Raw genomic sequence first — 14,909 nt, 5'->3', positions numbered from 1 at the left:
GAGAGAGAGAGAGAGAGAGAGAGAGAGAGAGAGAGAGAGAGAGAGAGAGAGAGAGAGGGGTGGAGATGGGGTGGGGGTGGAGACCTTGCATGGGTGTCGCAAACCGCTTGGATCTGCATACCATTATTCGGCTTAATGCTAGAAATTTTCAAGCTGTGACCACTCAGACCGCTGCAGTTCAATTAACATTATCTGTCATTCTGACTGAATGACCTTTGTTTCCCAAAAAGTAAGAGAAGAAACTAATCAGTTGTGACGTCTGGAATCTGTCAGTGGTCGATAGTGTTTACGATAAATTGTATCATCATCCTCAAGAGTTACCGAGAAGTATATCATTAAATCATTTAAATGCGGTCCGAACGAGATTTCGTGTAGAATCAATAGTTTGGACAGTCAACTTATCAACTGTAGCGTTTTTGAAGCATCCTTTTTTTAAATAAGCAAATTTACTTTACAGTATCATGTATGTCAATGATCTCTTGAATCAATGTGTTTTTAACACTGCGCCTTGGAGTTTTTTTTCTTTTTTTCCGCGTATTAACTCCTAATTTCCTTTAAACCGATTAAAGTGGGAGAATGTTTTCATGATTCTGCGACTAGTCTTCCAGTCACCATTTTCTCCAGCACCTTGCAGATTGTATTCTACATGTCTGCAGTACTGTATGAGGATGTGCGGCTATGATCTTTATCTGCCTCGGGTATTGAGGTCGGGTAACAGTCAAGCCAGTTATCAGGTTTCATGCCGCTCCACAAGCTAGCATGGAGAGTCTCTGTCGGTGCCGTCATCTCCTTCTCCAACCTTTTCATGTGTTCATAGCGGACACCATCAGAGCCGGGCGACGTATCGTTTGCTAGTCTGAATTCTGAAAACTTTCTCGAATGTACTGTATGTCACGCCTTGACGTCTTGGGTGTAGAGTTTCCCCCTGGGGTAGTGTTGGATGTTGGATACTGTACAGAAGTCGGCCTTGGCGAATGCTTATTTTTCATGTCTGTTTGCAGGAGATTTTGTAAAACAGAGCCTGGCTTTTGTCTATACCAGTACGCACTCATGAGCCATCGTCAGAGTCCGGCAGCACGTTTGCGTGTTTTGTTGGCCTTGTATCTGTAGAAGTTCCAACACAGATACACAGCGTTGTCCGGATTAATTTCTGTAAGAAGTTGTTATGCAACAGGTATTTGGATTCCTTAGCACGTCGACCAGCTGTTAAAATGTCACAAGCCCAGAAAGCAACTTTTTAAAAGGAGAAATAACTGTTTCATTCTTTAAAAATTCTACGAGAACATTGCAACGTATACCAAAAAAAAAGAAAAAAAGGTAAAGGCGTTATTTACTGGTTGACATACATCAACTCATGAAAAGATGTTAATGTAATGAGATAATTGACCAAGTACATCCGGCAATTCCCTTTTAACGCTGAAAAATATACTAAGCCATCCGCAGCGTAGTTTTTTTTTTTTACGTCGAATACCTTATTTATTAGAGGACAAGTCGGCATACCGCTTACCACAACTTTCTTAGATATTAATTATTGGTAGTTTGTAGAACAGTAAAGGATAGAACAGAAGTTTAATAGAAGTATAATATGACACTGTCAGGCGAGAAACAAGGAACAGTTCTAGAAGAGACTGTTTTACCAGTCTATATCATTGTCAAACTGCACTCTAACTGACAGTTTTTAGTCCACTCTTACAAATAAAAAAGTACCCAAATGATTACATGTTTCTTCAATTGTTTCGAAGTATCACTGGAACTATAGCTATTGTATACAAAGAGAGCTTTATAATACTTTGCTAAGTAAGTGTCTCATTTCACCTTCATTTTTAAAACCTTTTATCCTCCTTTAGACCTCCGTGATGCCAAGGTTTCTTCAGTTTCCAGGTCAATATTGGCGCTGTTTCTTTGGCATCGTCGTTTTAAAGTTGAATTCAATAGCTACAAGGTAAGATACTACTTAATTTAAAAAAAATTACCTTAACTTGCCCTATGCCAGTTTCAAGCTTTTTACAACATAATGAACACACGTTCAGCTTGATATAATAATTTGATTAACAATTATAATCATTACGCAACGGCAGCCATGCGGTAGCCCGACAGTGGCACAACTGTTATTGTGACTGTGAGGTGCTTCTGAGTGGCCAGTTTACCCAGGTGTGGAAAAGTGACGACTTTGATGTTGGAGCACGATTTCTCTTCCTCTATATGCGACACTTGGTGGATCACGCTACGAAAAAAAAACCGTTATGGTGAGCAGGACAAAACCGTTTTGGACAGTCTTATAGTACGATTGTAATTCTGGACTAGTAGCTCGACATCTTTTAAAAGACTTCTCTGAAAGCATGCGTGCCGAAACAATAATTGCTGAATGTTTCATGCTCTGACCTGACGGGAGTTCATTGGATTCGAACTCCTAGCAATTTTGATACTCGGAAATTACTTAAAGTGCCCTTATATCCTGAAATCGTTGTGCCCTTGGCAAGCTGAACATGTCTCCAAAGAGTGCATTCTGAACAATCAAACGTTCAAACAGGGTTTTTCATTGCACACTTTGCGGTCTGCTTTATGAGCCAAAAGATACATTAGCAGAAAGAAAATTATATTTAGTTGCGATTAACCTCATAAACGTCACATGGGCTGATGTGTGTGGCTTTGCAATCATTAAGAAAAGTGGACCGCTTCGAAGTTTAGATGATATTCTTGATAAATGTAAGACGCAGGTAAGTATGTTTCAAGGATGCCTCCATTGAGAGAACTGCTTAAGTGTTTGAACGTTTGACATTGATACTTTACAAGACTGACTATTGTTGTTTTGACTTTCAAGTTGTTTGTTTGAACAGAACCTACAAGGTAAATGACCGCCCCAAATGCACACTATTTTTTGTACTAGATGCCTATTTCTCATTCAAGTTATTCTGAATTTTATTTTAAAAATTTGCTATTAATGCATCCCAAAGTGCAGATTTCTTTGCCCAACCTATGTCTTCCGCAGAAAGACACTCGGAGAAAGAGAGAAAGAGAGAGAGAGAGAGAGAGAGAGAGAGAGAGAGAGAGAGAGAGAAAGAGAGAGAAACTATATATTATGTAACTTTCACATAGAATGGAGACGTACAAAGTACAAGAAGCTTAATTATATTGTTTAAAGTAGGGGTCATCAAACAACTGACAACTAAATTAATCAGTTCGCCGGGTCCGACGCCATGCCACAGAGCAGGAGAATAACTTAGAAGGAGTTATGGAACTAGTTTAGAACTTCGTCAGGAAAATAACTGATTATTTTAATTGAACTTTGCAGTGCAAATAAAACGTTCTATTACGACACTTAGGTAACTACACTATGTATGTACGTTGACTTTATTGTTTTTGCATTTCATGCAAATTTCAGTAGTGATAGATCAAAAGGTTGGTCGTTTTCATTTTCACATGTTGTCAGTGTATTGTATCGAATAGTAGTTAACTTGTCTTCAATCGGCGTTCTTTCAGTTAGGCAGCCCACTTTCAAAAAGTTTTGGTGGTCCTTTGTATTAGGAAAACATTGTTCGGACAAAAGAATATCAAAGAGCACCGTATATCCCAGATTGCATGCTGCATTAGAAGACTGGCAATCATAGATTTCTACAGGCATGCAAAAGCACCAAGGGCTCAAGATTATGATGCTGCTCTCAAAGATCTTAAGAATCGCAATAGTTTCTAATAGGAAAAAAATGTGGGATTCTTTTTGTTGACAAAGCAGGAGTGTGAATGCTATGGAATGGCTATCGACTAAAAAAAGGGACGGGAGATTGTAGAAAAAGTTACATTCTTGAATGGTATATAACAAATTTGGCTTACATTAGTCTGCATTTCACTTAAGATTTTGAAAATATTCAAACTGGTGAGAAAGGTGTCTCTAGCTTTATTAGCTTAAATTTTTTCTAGACAGATCATCCAAATGATTGTAACCGTAAGCATTTCTACAACTCCATCAAAACAATATTTAGAACATTATGAGGTGGAGAGCTCCAAGCTTGACCTTGTCCGTCCAGGCTAGCCATGACTGAGTGCAATAATAAAATCACAGCAGACACCATGAGGTGCTTAATAAAGAAAATGCAAATATTCTTAATTGAGATAGTAGTTATGATATCAAAACAGAATTGAAAACTCCGAAGTTCACACCAATATGTCACAGACAATAACTAACATCGTTAAGGCAAATATAACCCAGTGGTAAGATCTGGCTTCGGCTCACTGTCAACACTGAAGTGTGGTTGAATAGTCGGTACCACAACATCTAACATCGGTCTTTGACAGGAACACGAATACAACCAAACGGTACTGGTTACTCGATTTAAATCATAAATCCTTCCAGGTGATGTCTGGTGTGAGTCTATTCGAGCAGTAAGTTTCTCCTCGTGCCATCAAGATGCAACCAGAGACAGACGATAGAGAGCAAGAAGTAGCAGATGTGTCCACTAATGGCAACAGTCCACAGCCTAGGCTGGATATTGACAAGAACAACTGCTCTAGCATCGACGTAGACGATGTTTGGAAGTACCTTCACAGATTTGGACGCTATCAAATGCTGCACTTTGTGCTACTTTGGATTGTTTCACTGTCTCTCAGTTTTTCTATTCTCTCTGGAGTCTTTGTCGGTAAGTTCCAGCGTCGTGTATATCGATTTATCATCTTTTCTGAACCCATATAGGTAGTTCTTTTGAACTCTTACTAAGCTAAGACATTGCAACTCCCTCTCTCTCTCTCTTTCTCTCTCTCTCTCTCTCTCTCACTCTCTCTCTCTCTCTCTCTTTCTCTCCTCCCCTCTCTCTCTTTCTCTCTCTCACTCACTCATTAACACACACACAAACACACACACTTACATAAAAATAATAATATATAAACATGCATACACACACACACACACACACACACACACACACACACACACACACACACACACACACACACACACACACACACACACACACACACACACACACACGCACCTACAGATATAAACACACATACACATATATACATACACATACTTACTCCAACCAGTAAACACGTAAATACTCGTACACCAGAAATTCACCCACCCATTCCTTCAAATATGGATACAGAGCAAGAGTGAGGGAATGTGTGCATGTTCTCGTGTATGTGTGTGTGTGTGTGTGTGTGTGTGTGCGTGTGTGTGTGTGTGTGTGTGTGTGTGTGTGTGTGTGTGTGTGTGTATGTATTTGTGAGTGCGTGTTCATATGTATTAAGAGAGAGAGAGAGAGACAGAGAGAGACAGATGGTAGAAAGGAAAGGTACGTAGATAGTGGGAAAAAACATATATATATATATATATATATATATATATATATATATATATATAGATAGATATATATATAGATATGTAGATAGATAGATAGAAAGAGTGTTTGTGTGTGATAGAAAGAGTGTTTGTGTGTGTGTGTTTGTGTTTGTGTGTGTGTGTGTGTGTGTGTGTGTGTGTGTGTGTGTGTGTGTGTGTGTGAGAGAGAGAGAGAGAGAGAGAAAGATAAGGGAGGAGAGGAGAGAAAGACAGGGAGAGAGAGAGAGAGGAGAGAGACAGAGAGAGAGACAGAATGAGAGATAAACACAGACAGACAGACAGACAAACAGAAAGACAAACAGATAGACAGAGGTACATACACAGACGCTGACACTGATAGAAACACAGGCACAGAGACAGATAGAAAGAGAAAGGAACGGACGGGGGACTCAATCAATGAGAATATATTCTCTTTTACAGAAACCCCCCCCCAAAAAAAAACAACAACCAAAACTAGGCCCTATCGTTCGTTTTATAAATGAAGACATGGCAGTTGAAACAAGATTCGCTGTGTACTCTCAGTACCTGGGTACGCCGAAATTTCAATGATTGTGTACTTTTAGTTAAATCCGTTTCTGAACCCATATGGTTTGCATACTTTATGATAATACTTTTTGTCTTGTCAAGTGGCTTTGAATAATGATATTCGAAATCAGGAATGTCATAAAATCCTGTCAACTGTCAGTACCATTTTGAATGTTTTAGAGTATTGGCGAGAATGTCGAATGGCATTATTTTGTTATGGCCCGACACTGAACTGTACACCTTTTTTTGTTTCCGAAAATCTTCAGCTGACCACTGACCCTACTTGAGGACTCCCCCCCCCCCACACACACACATTCCACATCTATTTTCTTTCTTTAGTCCAACAGAATTTTAGAAATTCGTTGAAATGGGCTCAAAACAGCTGGGTAACCGGTTCGTTATCTGCAGGCAAGGATGTGACTCCAAAGTGCCACAGCGAAGAGAACATGAGCCACATTCTCCGAGCCAATGAGACGTTGGAATATGGTTCCTGTGAGATCAAAGTGTGGGCCAATACCTCCGAGGGCCAAGAGGTGGTCTTTGAAAAGAGCTGTAGAGAGTATCAATACGAGCACAATGTGTCTGTGTCTGTTGTTTCCGAGGTATGGGGATAAATAAATAGATAGATAGATAGATAGATAAATAGATAGATAGATAGATAGATAGATAGATAGATAGATAGATAGATAGATAGATAGATAAACACATAAATATAAAGATACTTATTGGAAGTAATATTAGAGAATGAAGCAGAGAGAAAGAGAAAGAGAAAGAGAAAGAGAGAGAGCGAGTGAGAGAGGGAGAGAGAGATAGATAGATAGATAGAGAGAGAGAGAGAGAGAAAGAGAGAGAGAGAGAGCGAGAGAGAGAGAGAGAGAGAGAGAGAGAGAGAGAGAGAAAGAGAGGGGGGGGGGGGAAGAAAGAAGAGAAACATAATTCTGGCACTATTAGATTCCAGTTTTTTAAGCGCCAGTGTAATATCAGTATCATCAAGATCAAGGAAACTAATTTCGAAACCGTGGGATGGGAAAAAGGGTGGGGGGTGGGGAGATGGCTGGGGGTTTATAATGAGTGCATGGTAACAATAATATACCACTACACTTCCCGTTACTTCAATCCTTCCAGTGGAATCTGGTGTGCGAAAACGAAGCTCTGAGCCAACTGCCCCAAATGTTGACGATGCTGGGCATGATGGCAGGAGCAGCCTCCCTTCCACAGCTGGGTGACCGGTTCGGCCGGAAGAAACTTCTGATAGGCTCCAGTCTTCTCATGTCCTCGGTTCTACTGGGGATGGCTTTCATTCAATCCTTTGAAATCTTCTTGTTGCTGAAATTCCTGTCTGGCAGCTTTAACCAGGTAATACTGACACTGTAAATGGTTGAGAAAAATGGATTGGCTTTTCTAACAAGTGGAAAAAGTGCCCTGTTCTTAAGTTTAACGTCGTGCAGCCAGGTTTGATTCTACATGTACTTTGAAAGCACGTGGAATATGAATGGTCTATTAAGCTGTGCAATACTTGGAAGATGTATGCATCCCCCCAATTATATAGCTGTACGATGTATATTTTAGATCGTAAGATGTGTATTAAAACTTTAAGTTAACAAAAGATTCGCTGTTAAACTTTTGATTAAAGTGGTGCCGGCAGTCTAGTGATTAAGCTACTGTACTCGTAATCGTGAGATTGCGGGTTTGTGGGTTCTAGTACCAGTTTGGTCCAATGGTAGGCCCTACGATCGTGAGAATGGTACCTTACATAAATATCCCCATTTGGTTATGTCCTATCGGAAAAGGACATTGAAATCGGAGGTCCAGCCTCTCAAACAGCCTTACAGTGTTGCAAGGGGCGTTAAACCTACACAAATTCAAATCTTATTATTTTTCAATTACTGTATTTGTTCGAAATTTGTAGATATCAGAAGATAGATACATCTTTAAGCCTAGCTGCAATGTTTCAACTAGGCTAAAAAGAAAAGAATTTGTTAGTACTAAAATAAGGCAAAAACAAAACAAGACGTATTGGCAAAATAATGGTCATAGCATCAGTTCTTTAGAAGAACAAGAAAGGCATGATTGATGGATTGGAAAAATGGATTCCTAATAAGTACCCATGGCACTTTCTTAAGATAGGTAAGTTAAGAGCGTGACATACTGGTGCAAATATTTCCAAAAGAAGATGCGTTTCTTAACTATTCTTGTAGTTTGATTTTTTCCCCACTGACAAATGTAACGTTTCCTTGATTGGATTTCATTTCCTCGAAGTTTTGTTAAAATTGGTCTAAAGATGACCAAGTTACTGGCCATTAAATGGGTCCTCTTTTCTTTTAGGTACGCGGGACTAACTCAGTCTAGACATCTGACTATTTCTTAAATGACGTTTTAATCGGTTTTGCGGGACAAGACACGTTTCTATAAACGAAATTTTACCTGAGCACGAATTTATTACTGATCAGCCAGAGTAGGGGCGATCCTTTTACCGTAGTCCTGATTTGATAGTAAATAACAGTATGTTTTATCATTCGTTTTTTCCTGTTCACAGGGTGTAATGGTGCCATACTTCACTATTATGATAGAGATTTTTCCTGCAGAGCTCCGTCTTATGATGGGCTTCAACATGACAATCCAGTGGGTGACTACTGTTGTCATTCTCGTGCCATTCGCCTATCTCCTCCAGGACGCAAGTTGGAGAACTCTACAGATGACCTATGGAATCAGCGCTTTTATCACCTTCTTGCCAATTTTGTATGTTGACTTCGGTAATGAAACACATGACACTTTCTCTACCCACAGGGTTCAATGGTGCCCATATTTATTCTTCTGATAGAGGTTTTCCCGAAAGAGTTACGTCTAGTCATGGGCTGCATCGCAACTTGCTGGTGGGTGATGGCAGTTGTACTTATCGTTCCGTTTGCCTACGTTCTCCAAGACGCCAGCTGGAGAACCCTGCAGATGTCCTATGGAATCGCAACTTTCATCGCGTTTGTGCCAAGTCTGTATGTTATGAGTTCATTCTTTCATTCGGCTGACAGTTTGTGAAACATGGCTTTGTCTAGCCACTAGCAGCGTCTAACCACGACCTTGCTCATTTTACCTACCTACTTTCTGTGGCGAGAAAATGCGCCAGTTCTCCTGCAAAATCCAAACAGCACATTTCACCCATGTTTAAAGCAGTAGCGTAAGGTTTTGCTGCCGTAACGTCGAACTGATGACATTATTGAAGAGAACAAATAAAGCACTCGGCCAAAGATTTAAGATCTTTTTATTTTAAGTGCTGCTAGTCTCATGCGAGGCAAACTTGGGGGATGTAAAGGAACCCCCCCCCCCAACTCAAACTGTAATTGTTTAGCAGCATACGTTGCAACAAAGTGCTTGCATTACTTGCACTTATATCTAAAAGGGAAACAAAGAGATAAAGATCCTTTTTACCTAAAGATAACAGACGTAGCTATAAGGCATATAGTGAAGACTTTGCGATTGGGAAGGTTAGGCGATATAAGTTAATTGATTTTTACAGAAATGTTTTTTTAACTGACGTATTTCTCTTGGCTGTAGCACAAAATAGCCGTTGGGCTTTTCACCAGATCTCAGTAGCAGATTAGCCTATGAGTAAGTAAAGCTTTGTCTCACACAGCTACCCATGTAGACTCTATTCTGCTACCTGACTTTCTCTGGATGACCAACAAAACAAACAACAAACATACACTTACTCCATTAAGGTAATGAACAGTCCTAAATCAAAGGAAAAGATAATATGAGAAGCAGGCTCGGAAGGGTTTAAAATTGCTGTTGATATCAATATCGCAACAAATTTGAAGATATTGGCACATACTTTTTTCCATCATAAAAAATATTTGAACAATAAAGGTAGCGACCACTTGTGATGCGCTTATGTATTTTCGTCAATGTGCCTTTCAAATTTGACTCACCACATGAATAGGCGGATAAAAAGACAGTATAATGCCTTTTTATCAAATCTTGAACACTCTGATATGGTAAAGTTATTATCTAACCATCCAGACACAGAAATGGACAAGCACACACATACACACACACACACACACGTATGCACCCAAACACACGCACACACACACACATACACACATACACACAGAGATATACAAGACACACACGGGCACAAACATACACAAACATATACACACATGCACACTTTCACAGACACATAAGCTCACCGGAATATTTGACAAAAGTGACATTTTCCTACTTACAGATTATCCCAAACAAAAATCTAGCACCTAAAATGCACGCTTCAAAGTGTTTGCTCCTCGTTGTAATAATACAGGCCCATTGTCATTGCTATCACACCACCGCAAAGAACGTTTTGTACTCGCTAAATTGCCTTGAGCTTGTGTCACATTGTTTAGATTCTGCTACGTTACGACCCTGATTTGAACATTTCTCTGCCTGCTGTGCAACGCTTAGCATGATTTCATCTTGGAGTTTGCTCTTCTTTTAACAATCTCCCTTAATTTCAGAATTGTTAACAATGATTTAAAGCAACTTTCATTTCGTAAGTTTACTGTGATATTCACATTTCTTCGTCTCTTGAGCAGTGCGCATAATGTATACTCATAATGACTGCACGGCAATGTGAATTAACGCATCTTTATTTTCTCTCCATTTTAATCACATTGATTCCATCTCTCTCTATGAGACGAGACTGCTTATCATAGTTTTATATTGTACTTTTCTGAGTGATGTGAAAAATCATACCTAAAAAGCTTGCCGCTGACTTTAGAAAAAAGGCATCCCCCCTGCAGCCACTCGAAATTAAAATTGAAAACATCCAGCAAGTGTCAGATTATTAGTATTTGGGTGTTTCCTTGGACAACAAAATTGACTGGTATGTCGAAACTTCTCTCCTGACTAAAAAAGTGAACAAAAGACTATTTTTCCCGAGGAAGCTAATGGTCTTCAAAGTTGATAAATCATTCTTGTCCATATTCTATCATTTAATCAAAGACAGTGTGATCAATTTCTGTATGAAAGCACAAACACGAAACGCAAAACTTTAAGAAAAAGTAAAACTGAATCTATTAATACGGAAAACAAGCAAAATTTCAACATGTACATTCGCCTACTCCGATGAATTATTCCATTATCACTTGCACTAGAAAAAAAATTCTATCTTTTCGGACAACCAACATCCCCTGTTCCTACAAATAAAATCATTATTCAGTAGTAAAAGACGTACGCTCCTGTTTTATAACGAAGAAAGATTCAGAACGTCAGTTTTTATTATGAGCTCCTACCATGTCAATTATCTTGTAATACATGTATTCCTATGACCTTTAAAACATGCAATGTCAGAATATAATTGAGTTACAATCGGAATACATATTATGTACTGATTGTGTATCTAGCTAAACACTATTACTGTTAGCAATATTGAACATTTATGTTATACATGTGACTATGGCCTGCTTGTGAGTGCTGGCATATTGTTATAATATTGTCATATTGATGTGCACAGATTCTGATGTGTGCAGAAGAGAGGATATGTGTGTGTGTGTGTGTGTGTGTGTGTGTGTGTGTGTGTGTGTGTGTGTGTGTGTGTGTGTGTGTGTGTGTGTGTGTGTGTGTGTGTGTGTGTGCCTAAAGGAAGGTACCAAAGTCGGATTTGACCATTTTGAATTAAGGGTTGTACCTTATAGGAAGTTCAACGCTGAACACAGGGGTTTTTGAATTTTTAGGTATCTCAAGTTGTTTTTGCGAGGTAGGGAATAAAAATATAATTTAGAGAAAATCAGCTTTCAAGTTTAAAAAACGTGAGAACACATACAAACTTTAAATAAAAAACAATTTTTCAAATATTATTTCATGGAAAATTCATTCCCAATTTGGCATTCAGTTGACATCTATATGAATGGAATTCAATGGTAAAACATAGCAGGGAAGAGAAAACGTGCTTCAGCAATAGATTTTAACGTCTTTCAAAGGCAGTTTTCATTATTTATTATACCCTTTCCTCAAAATCTATCTATCTATCTATCTATCTATCTATCTATCTATCTATCTATCTATCTATCTATAATATGTACATATAACCCGACAAAATTCATACTTTAAGACAACTATTCCACATTTCCTGCCAGGTTTATGGACGAGTCTCTGAGATGGTTGCTGGCCAACCGTCATATCGACGAGGCTCGGAAAGTGATGAAGAAAGCCTGTGCCATGAATGGGAAGAGCTACGAGCAACTGGTGGACACGGTACTGAACAAGCAAACAGACAAGCACAGTGTCGCAGGTCAGACGATAACAAGCGCTTACATACACGTACAAGAATGTGCACCTACATTTAATAATACGTATTGCATACAACATCTTTATGAATACTACAACAATTCAGCATATATTCAATATAATTAAATACATATAAATATGTTACATTGTGTCTCAAAATAAATCCAAAGGCAAATACTAAAGCAACAAGCTAAAAAAACAACCCAATATCGATAGTAACAATAGCAAAATAAACCCGCCCCCCTCAACAAAGACATCAATAACAGTGACGACAACAAAAAAAGCATGGTAGAGATAATTAGAGTGACTGTAGTAATACATACAGAAATAAGAACGCAAGAGAATCACAATTTTACAAATGGTGACAGAAAGAAGAGCCGCTATCATTATATAGCTGACCCATAGACATGGTCAGAACGTGAGGCCAAAGCCGTACATATTCAGATAGCTGGTTCTTTACACGCTGAGTCTGTTCGTAATCGTCGATTAGTATGGCTGGAGTTTTTGTCGCAGCGGGGTCTCAGAAACAGATACGAGCCGAATTATCAATGCACCCCCCCCCCTTTCGTCTCAAACTGTTGTCGTGTATTAAGACATAACAAACTTTGTACCAAATCATTTTATTTCTAACTTCCCAGGCTTTAGCAACGAGACCCAACTGCCTACATTGCCCCCAGAAGCTGATCAAACAACGGTGGTGAAGCCCAAGGAGTCTCATGCGACGCTGCTGGACATAATGAAAAACCCAACCTTGAGGAGAATGTCTCTGAGCATTTGTTTTGGCTGGTACGTAACATGGCTTTCAATTTTGAATATTCCCTGCCCAGCCTCCGTTGTACTGTTGTTTTCAACGATTTTTAAAAAAGTCTCGACGGAGGCATTGACTGGGTTTTAATAATATAAAGGTTGGTCCGTACTTTAAAATACTGCAGTTTTCAAATTCCATGAACGTCCAAACTACCTTCTTTCTTCCTGTAATACTTGCTACTTTCAGCGCTTAGCTAAGTGTACGGCATTCGAAATGACACAGAATGTCCTGAACGGCTTTTAGATTTATAAGAAAGTAAATACAGTACACGTGTAGAGCTTTAATGTACTATTTTACTGTCTATTCTCTCTTTTCATTTCCAGTCTTTCTTCTCTTTCTCCATGTTTCTTCCTCTCCTATACCCCTTACAAAACTCTGTATATCTTTGATTGTATGTCAGTGTGTATGTTCGTCCGTCTGTGCCATCTGTCTGTCTCTATCTCTTTTTCTATCTCTCTCTCTCTCTCTCTCTCTCTCTCTCCCCTCTCCGTTGTGAATTTTTTGAAAGTTAAACCTGTAAAATGAAAGCCACGTTTATAGTTCGTTTGTCTATACTACTCTACCTGTTTTGAGCATAGGAACCAACATTAAGTCCTTATCCGACTTTTCAAGTTGCCCTATAGTTTGAACTAAGGCATGAGAGTCGAGTCAGTTAGAAACAGGGTATGCATTAACAGAAAGAGGAAACAGTTTGCAGGGGCAAAATGCATGGAAAATCTAATACCCCATTATTGTTCCTTTGCTTTTCAAGCAACCTCCCCAAAAAAAAACAACAACAAAAAACCCCCCAAAAAACAACAACAGGTAGTTCTTAACACAGGCACGTCCGTGTTCTCTTTGTTGTGCCTTGATACTTCTGACGAAAACTAAGTCTTCACGAGAGAGAGGAGAGAGAGAGAAGAGAGAGAGAGAGAGAGAGAGAGAGAGAGAGAGAGAGAGAGAGAGAGAGAGGGAGAGGGAGAGAGAGAGAGAAGGAGAGAAGGGGAGATAATGATCGTTATCGGGATGGATGATGATGATGATGATGAAGATGATGATGAAGATGATGATGATGATCCTTCCTACTCTGCTTATCAAACAATGATGATGATGATGATGATGATGATGATGATGATGATGATGATGATGATGATGATGATGATGATGAGCAGGATGATGATGATGATGAGGAAGAGGAGGAGAAGGAGGAGGATGAAGATGATGAACATGACAAAGATGATGATGTTAATAAAAATAATAAAAAAGATGATACGAAGTGAATGTCATTACAAACCAATGTTACAATGTTTTCTAACAACCCCAAGACCCAAAATTCATAGTAATATTTCTTTTTGTTTGTCTAAAACCAGGATGATAAGTAGTTTAACCTACTATGGCATCACCCTATTGTCCACATCGTTGGCTGGCGATGCTTACGTCAACTTCCTTCTCGGTGGTGCCTTGGAATTTCCTTCAGCTATCATGATGTTCATAGTCATTAAACGGTAAGTTGTGCTCTTCGGACACGAGAAAAAGCCATAATTATGTTACCAGGATTCAGTTGAGCCGACTTGACTTGCTACACTTATAGTACAAAGTCTCCAGTCTGTCTTGGGCCAACTTAGGGGTTGCCATGGCGTCATGTGCGAAAGGCGCTTTTATGAATGCGACCCCAACTTGATCTTTTCCCGATGATGTGGTTTTGTTCATGTTTTCGCCAATCTAAACACACTAAAAGCTGTTTCTTTCAAAGAGGCGGTGCTTTCCTTTCTGACGTCCTTCGCGAAAAGGATTAAGCTAGGGTTTGGAGAGTTGTTAGAATCATCAAGGAGCCAAAATCTAAGAGCGACCCGTGGGCTTGTACTGTGAAACAAAGTCACCCACACCACATTATGGCCTGACGATATTGTTATCATCATAAGAGTTTTCATTTAGATAATAATAATAATAACAATACTACTACTACTACTACTACTACTACTACTACTAAAAATAATAATA

At 39.1% G+C, this 14,909-nt stretch overlaps 1 protein-coding gene and 1 long non-coding RNA gene across 2 annotated transcripts in view; both read left to right on the top strand.

The window, feature by feature from the left end:
• The window catches only part of LOC118477362, a 7,460-nt gene extending 2,830 nt beyond the window's left edge, over positions 1–4,630 (top strand). Inside the window, exons 2-3 of the long non-coding RNA XR_004858323.1 lie at positions 1,848–1,942; positions 4,349–4,630. This is a non-coding gene — a long non-coding RNA (uncharacterized LOC118477362). The remainder of the gene's footprint in view (positions 1–1,847; positions 1,943–4,348) is intronic.
• A 1,555-nt stretch (positions 4,631–6,185) lies between these two features.
• The window catches only part of LOC101853842 (organic cation transporter protein), a 19,652-nt gene continuing 10,928 nt past the window's right edge, over positions 6,186–14,909 (top strand). The window contains exons 1-6 of the mRNA XM_035968657.1: positions 6,186–6,462; positions 6,986–7,216; positions 8,397–8,599; positions 11,971–12,125; positions 12,760–12,907; positions 14,279–14,413. Coding sequence (XP_035824550.1) covers positions 6,307–6,462; positions 6,986–7,216; positions 8,397–8,599; positions 11,971–12,125; positions 12,760–12,907; positions 14,279–14,413 — 1,028 coding nt within the window. The 5' untranslated portion in view covers positions 6,186–6,306. The remainder of the gene's footprint in view (positions 6,463–6,985; positions 7,217–8,396; positions 8,600–11,970; positions 12,126–12,759; positions 12,908–14,278; positions 14,414–14,909) is intronic.

This window comes from Aplysia californica, unplaced genomic scaffold (assembly GCF_000002075.1).
Source record: "Aplysia californica isolate F4 #8 unplaced genomic scaffold, AplCal3.0 scaffold00072, whole genome shotgun sequence".
NCBI classification, from domain to species: Eukaryota; Metazoa; Mollusca; class Gastropoda; order Aplysiida; family Aplysiidae; genus Aplysia; species Aplysia californica.
This window is presented reverse-complemented; position numbering and strand designations above follow the sequence as displayed.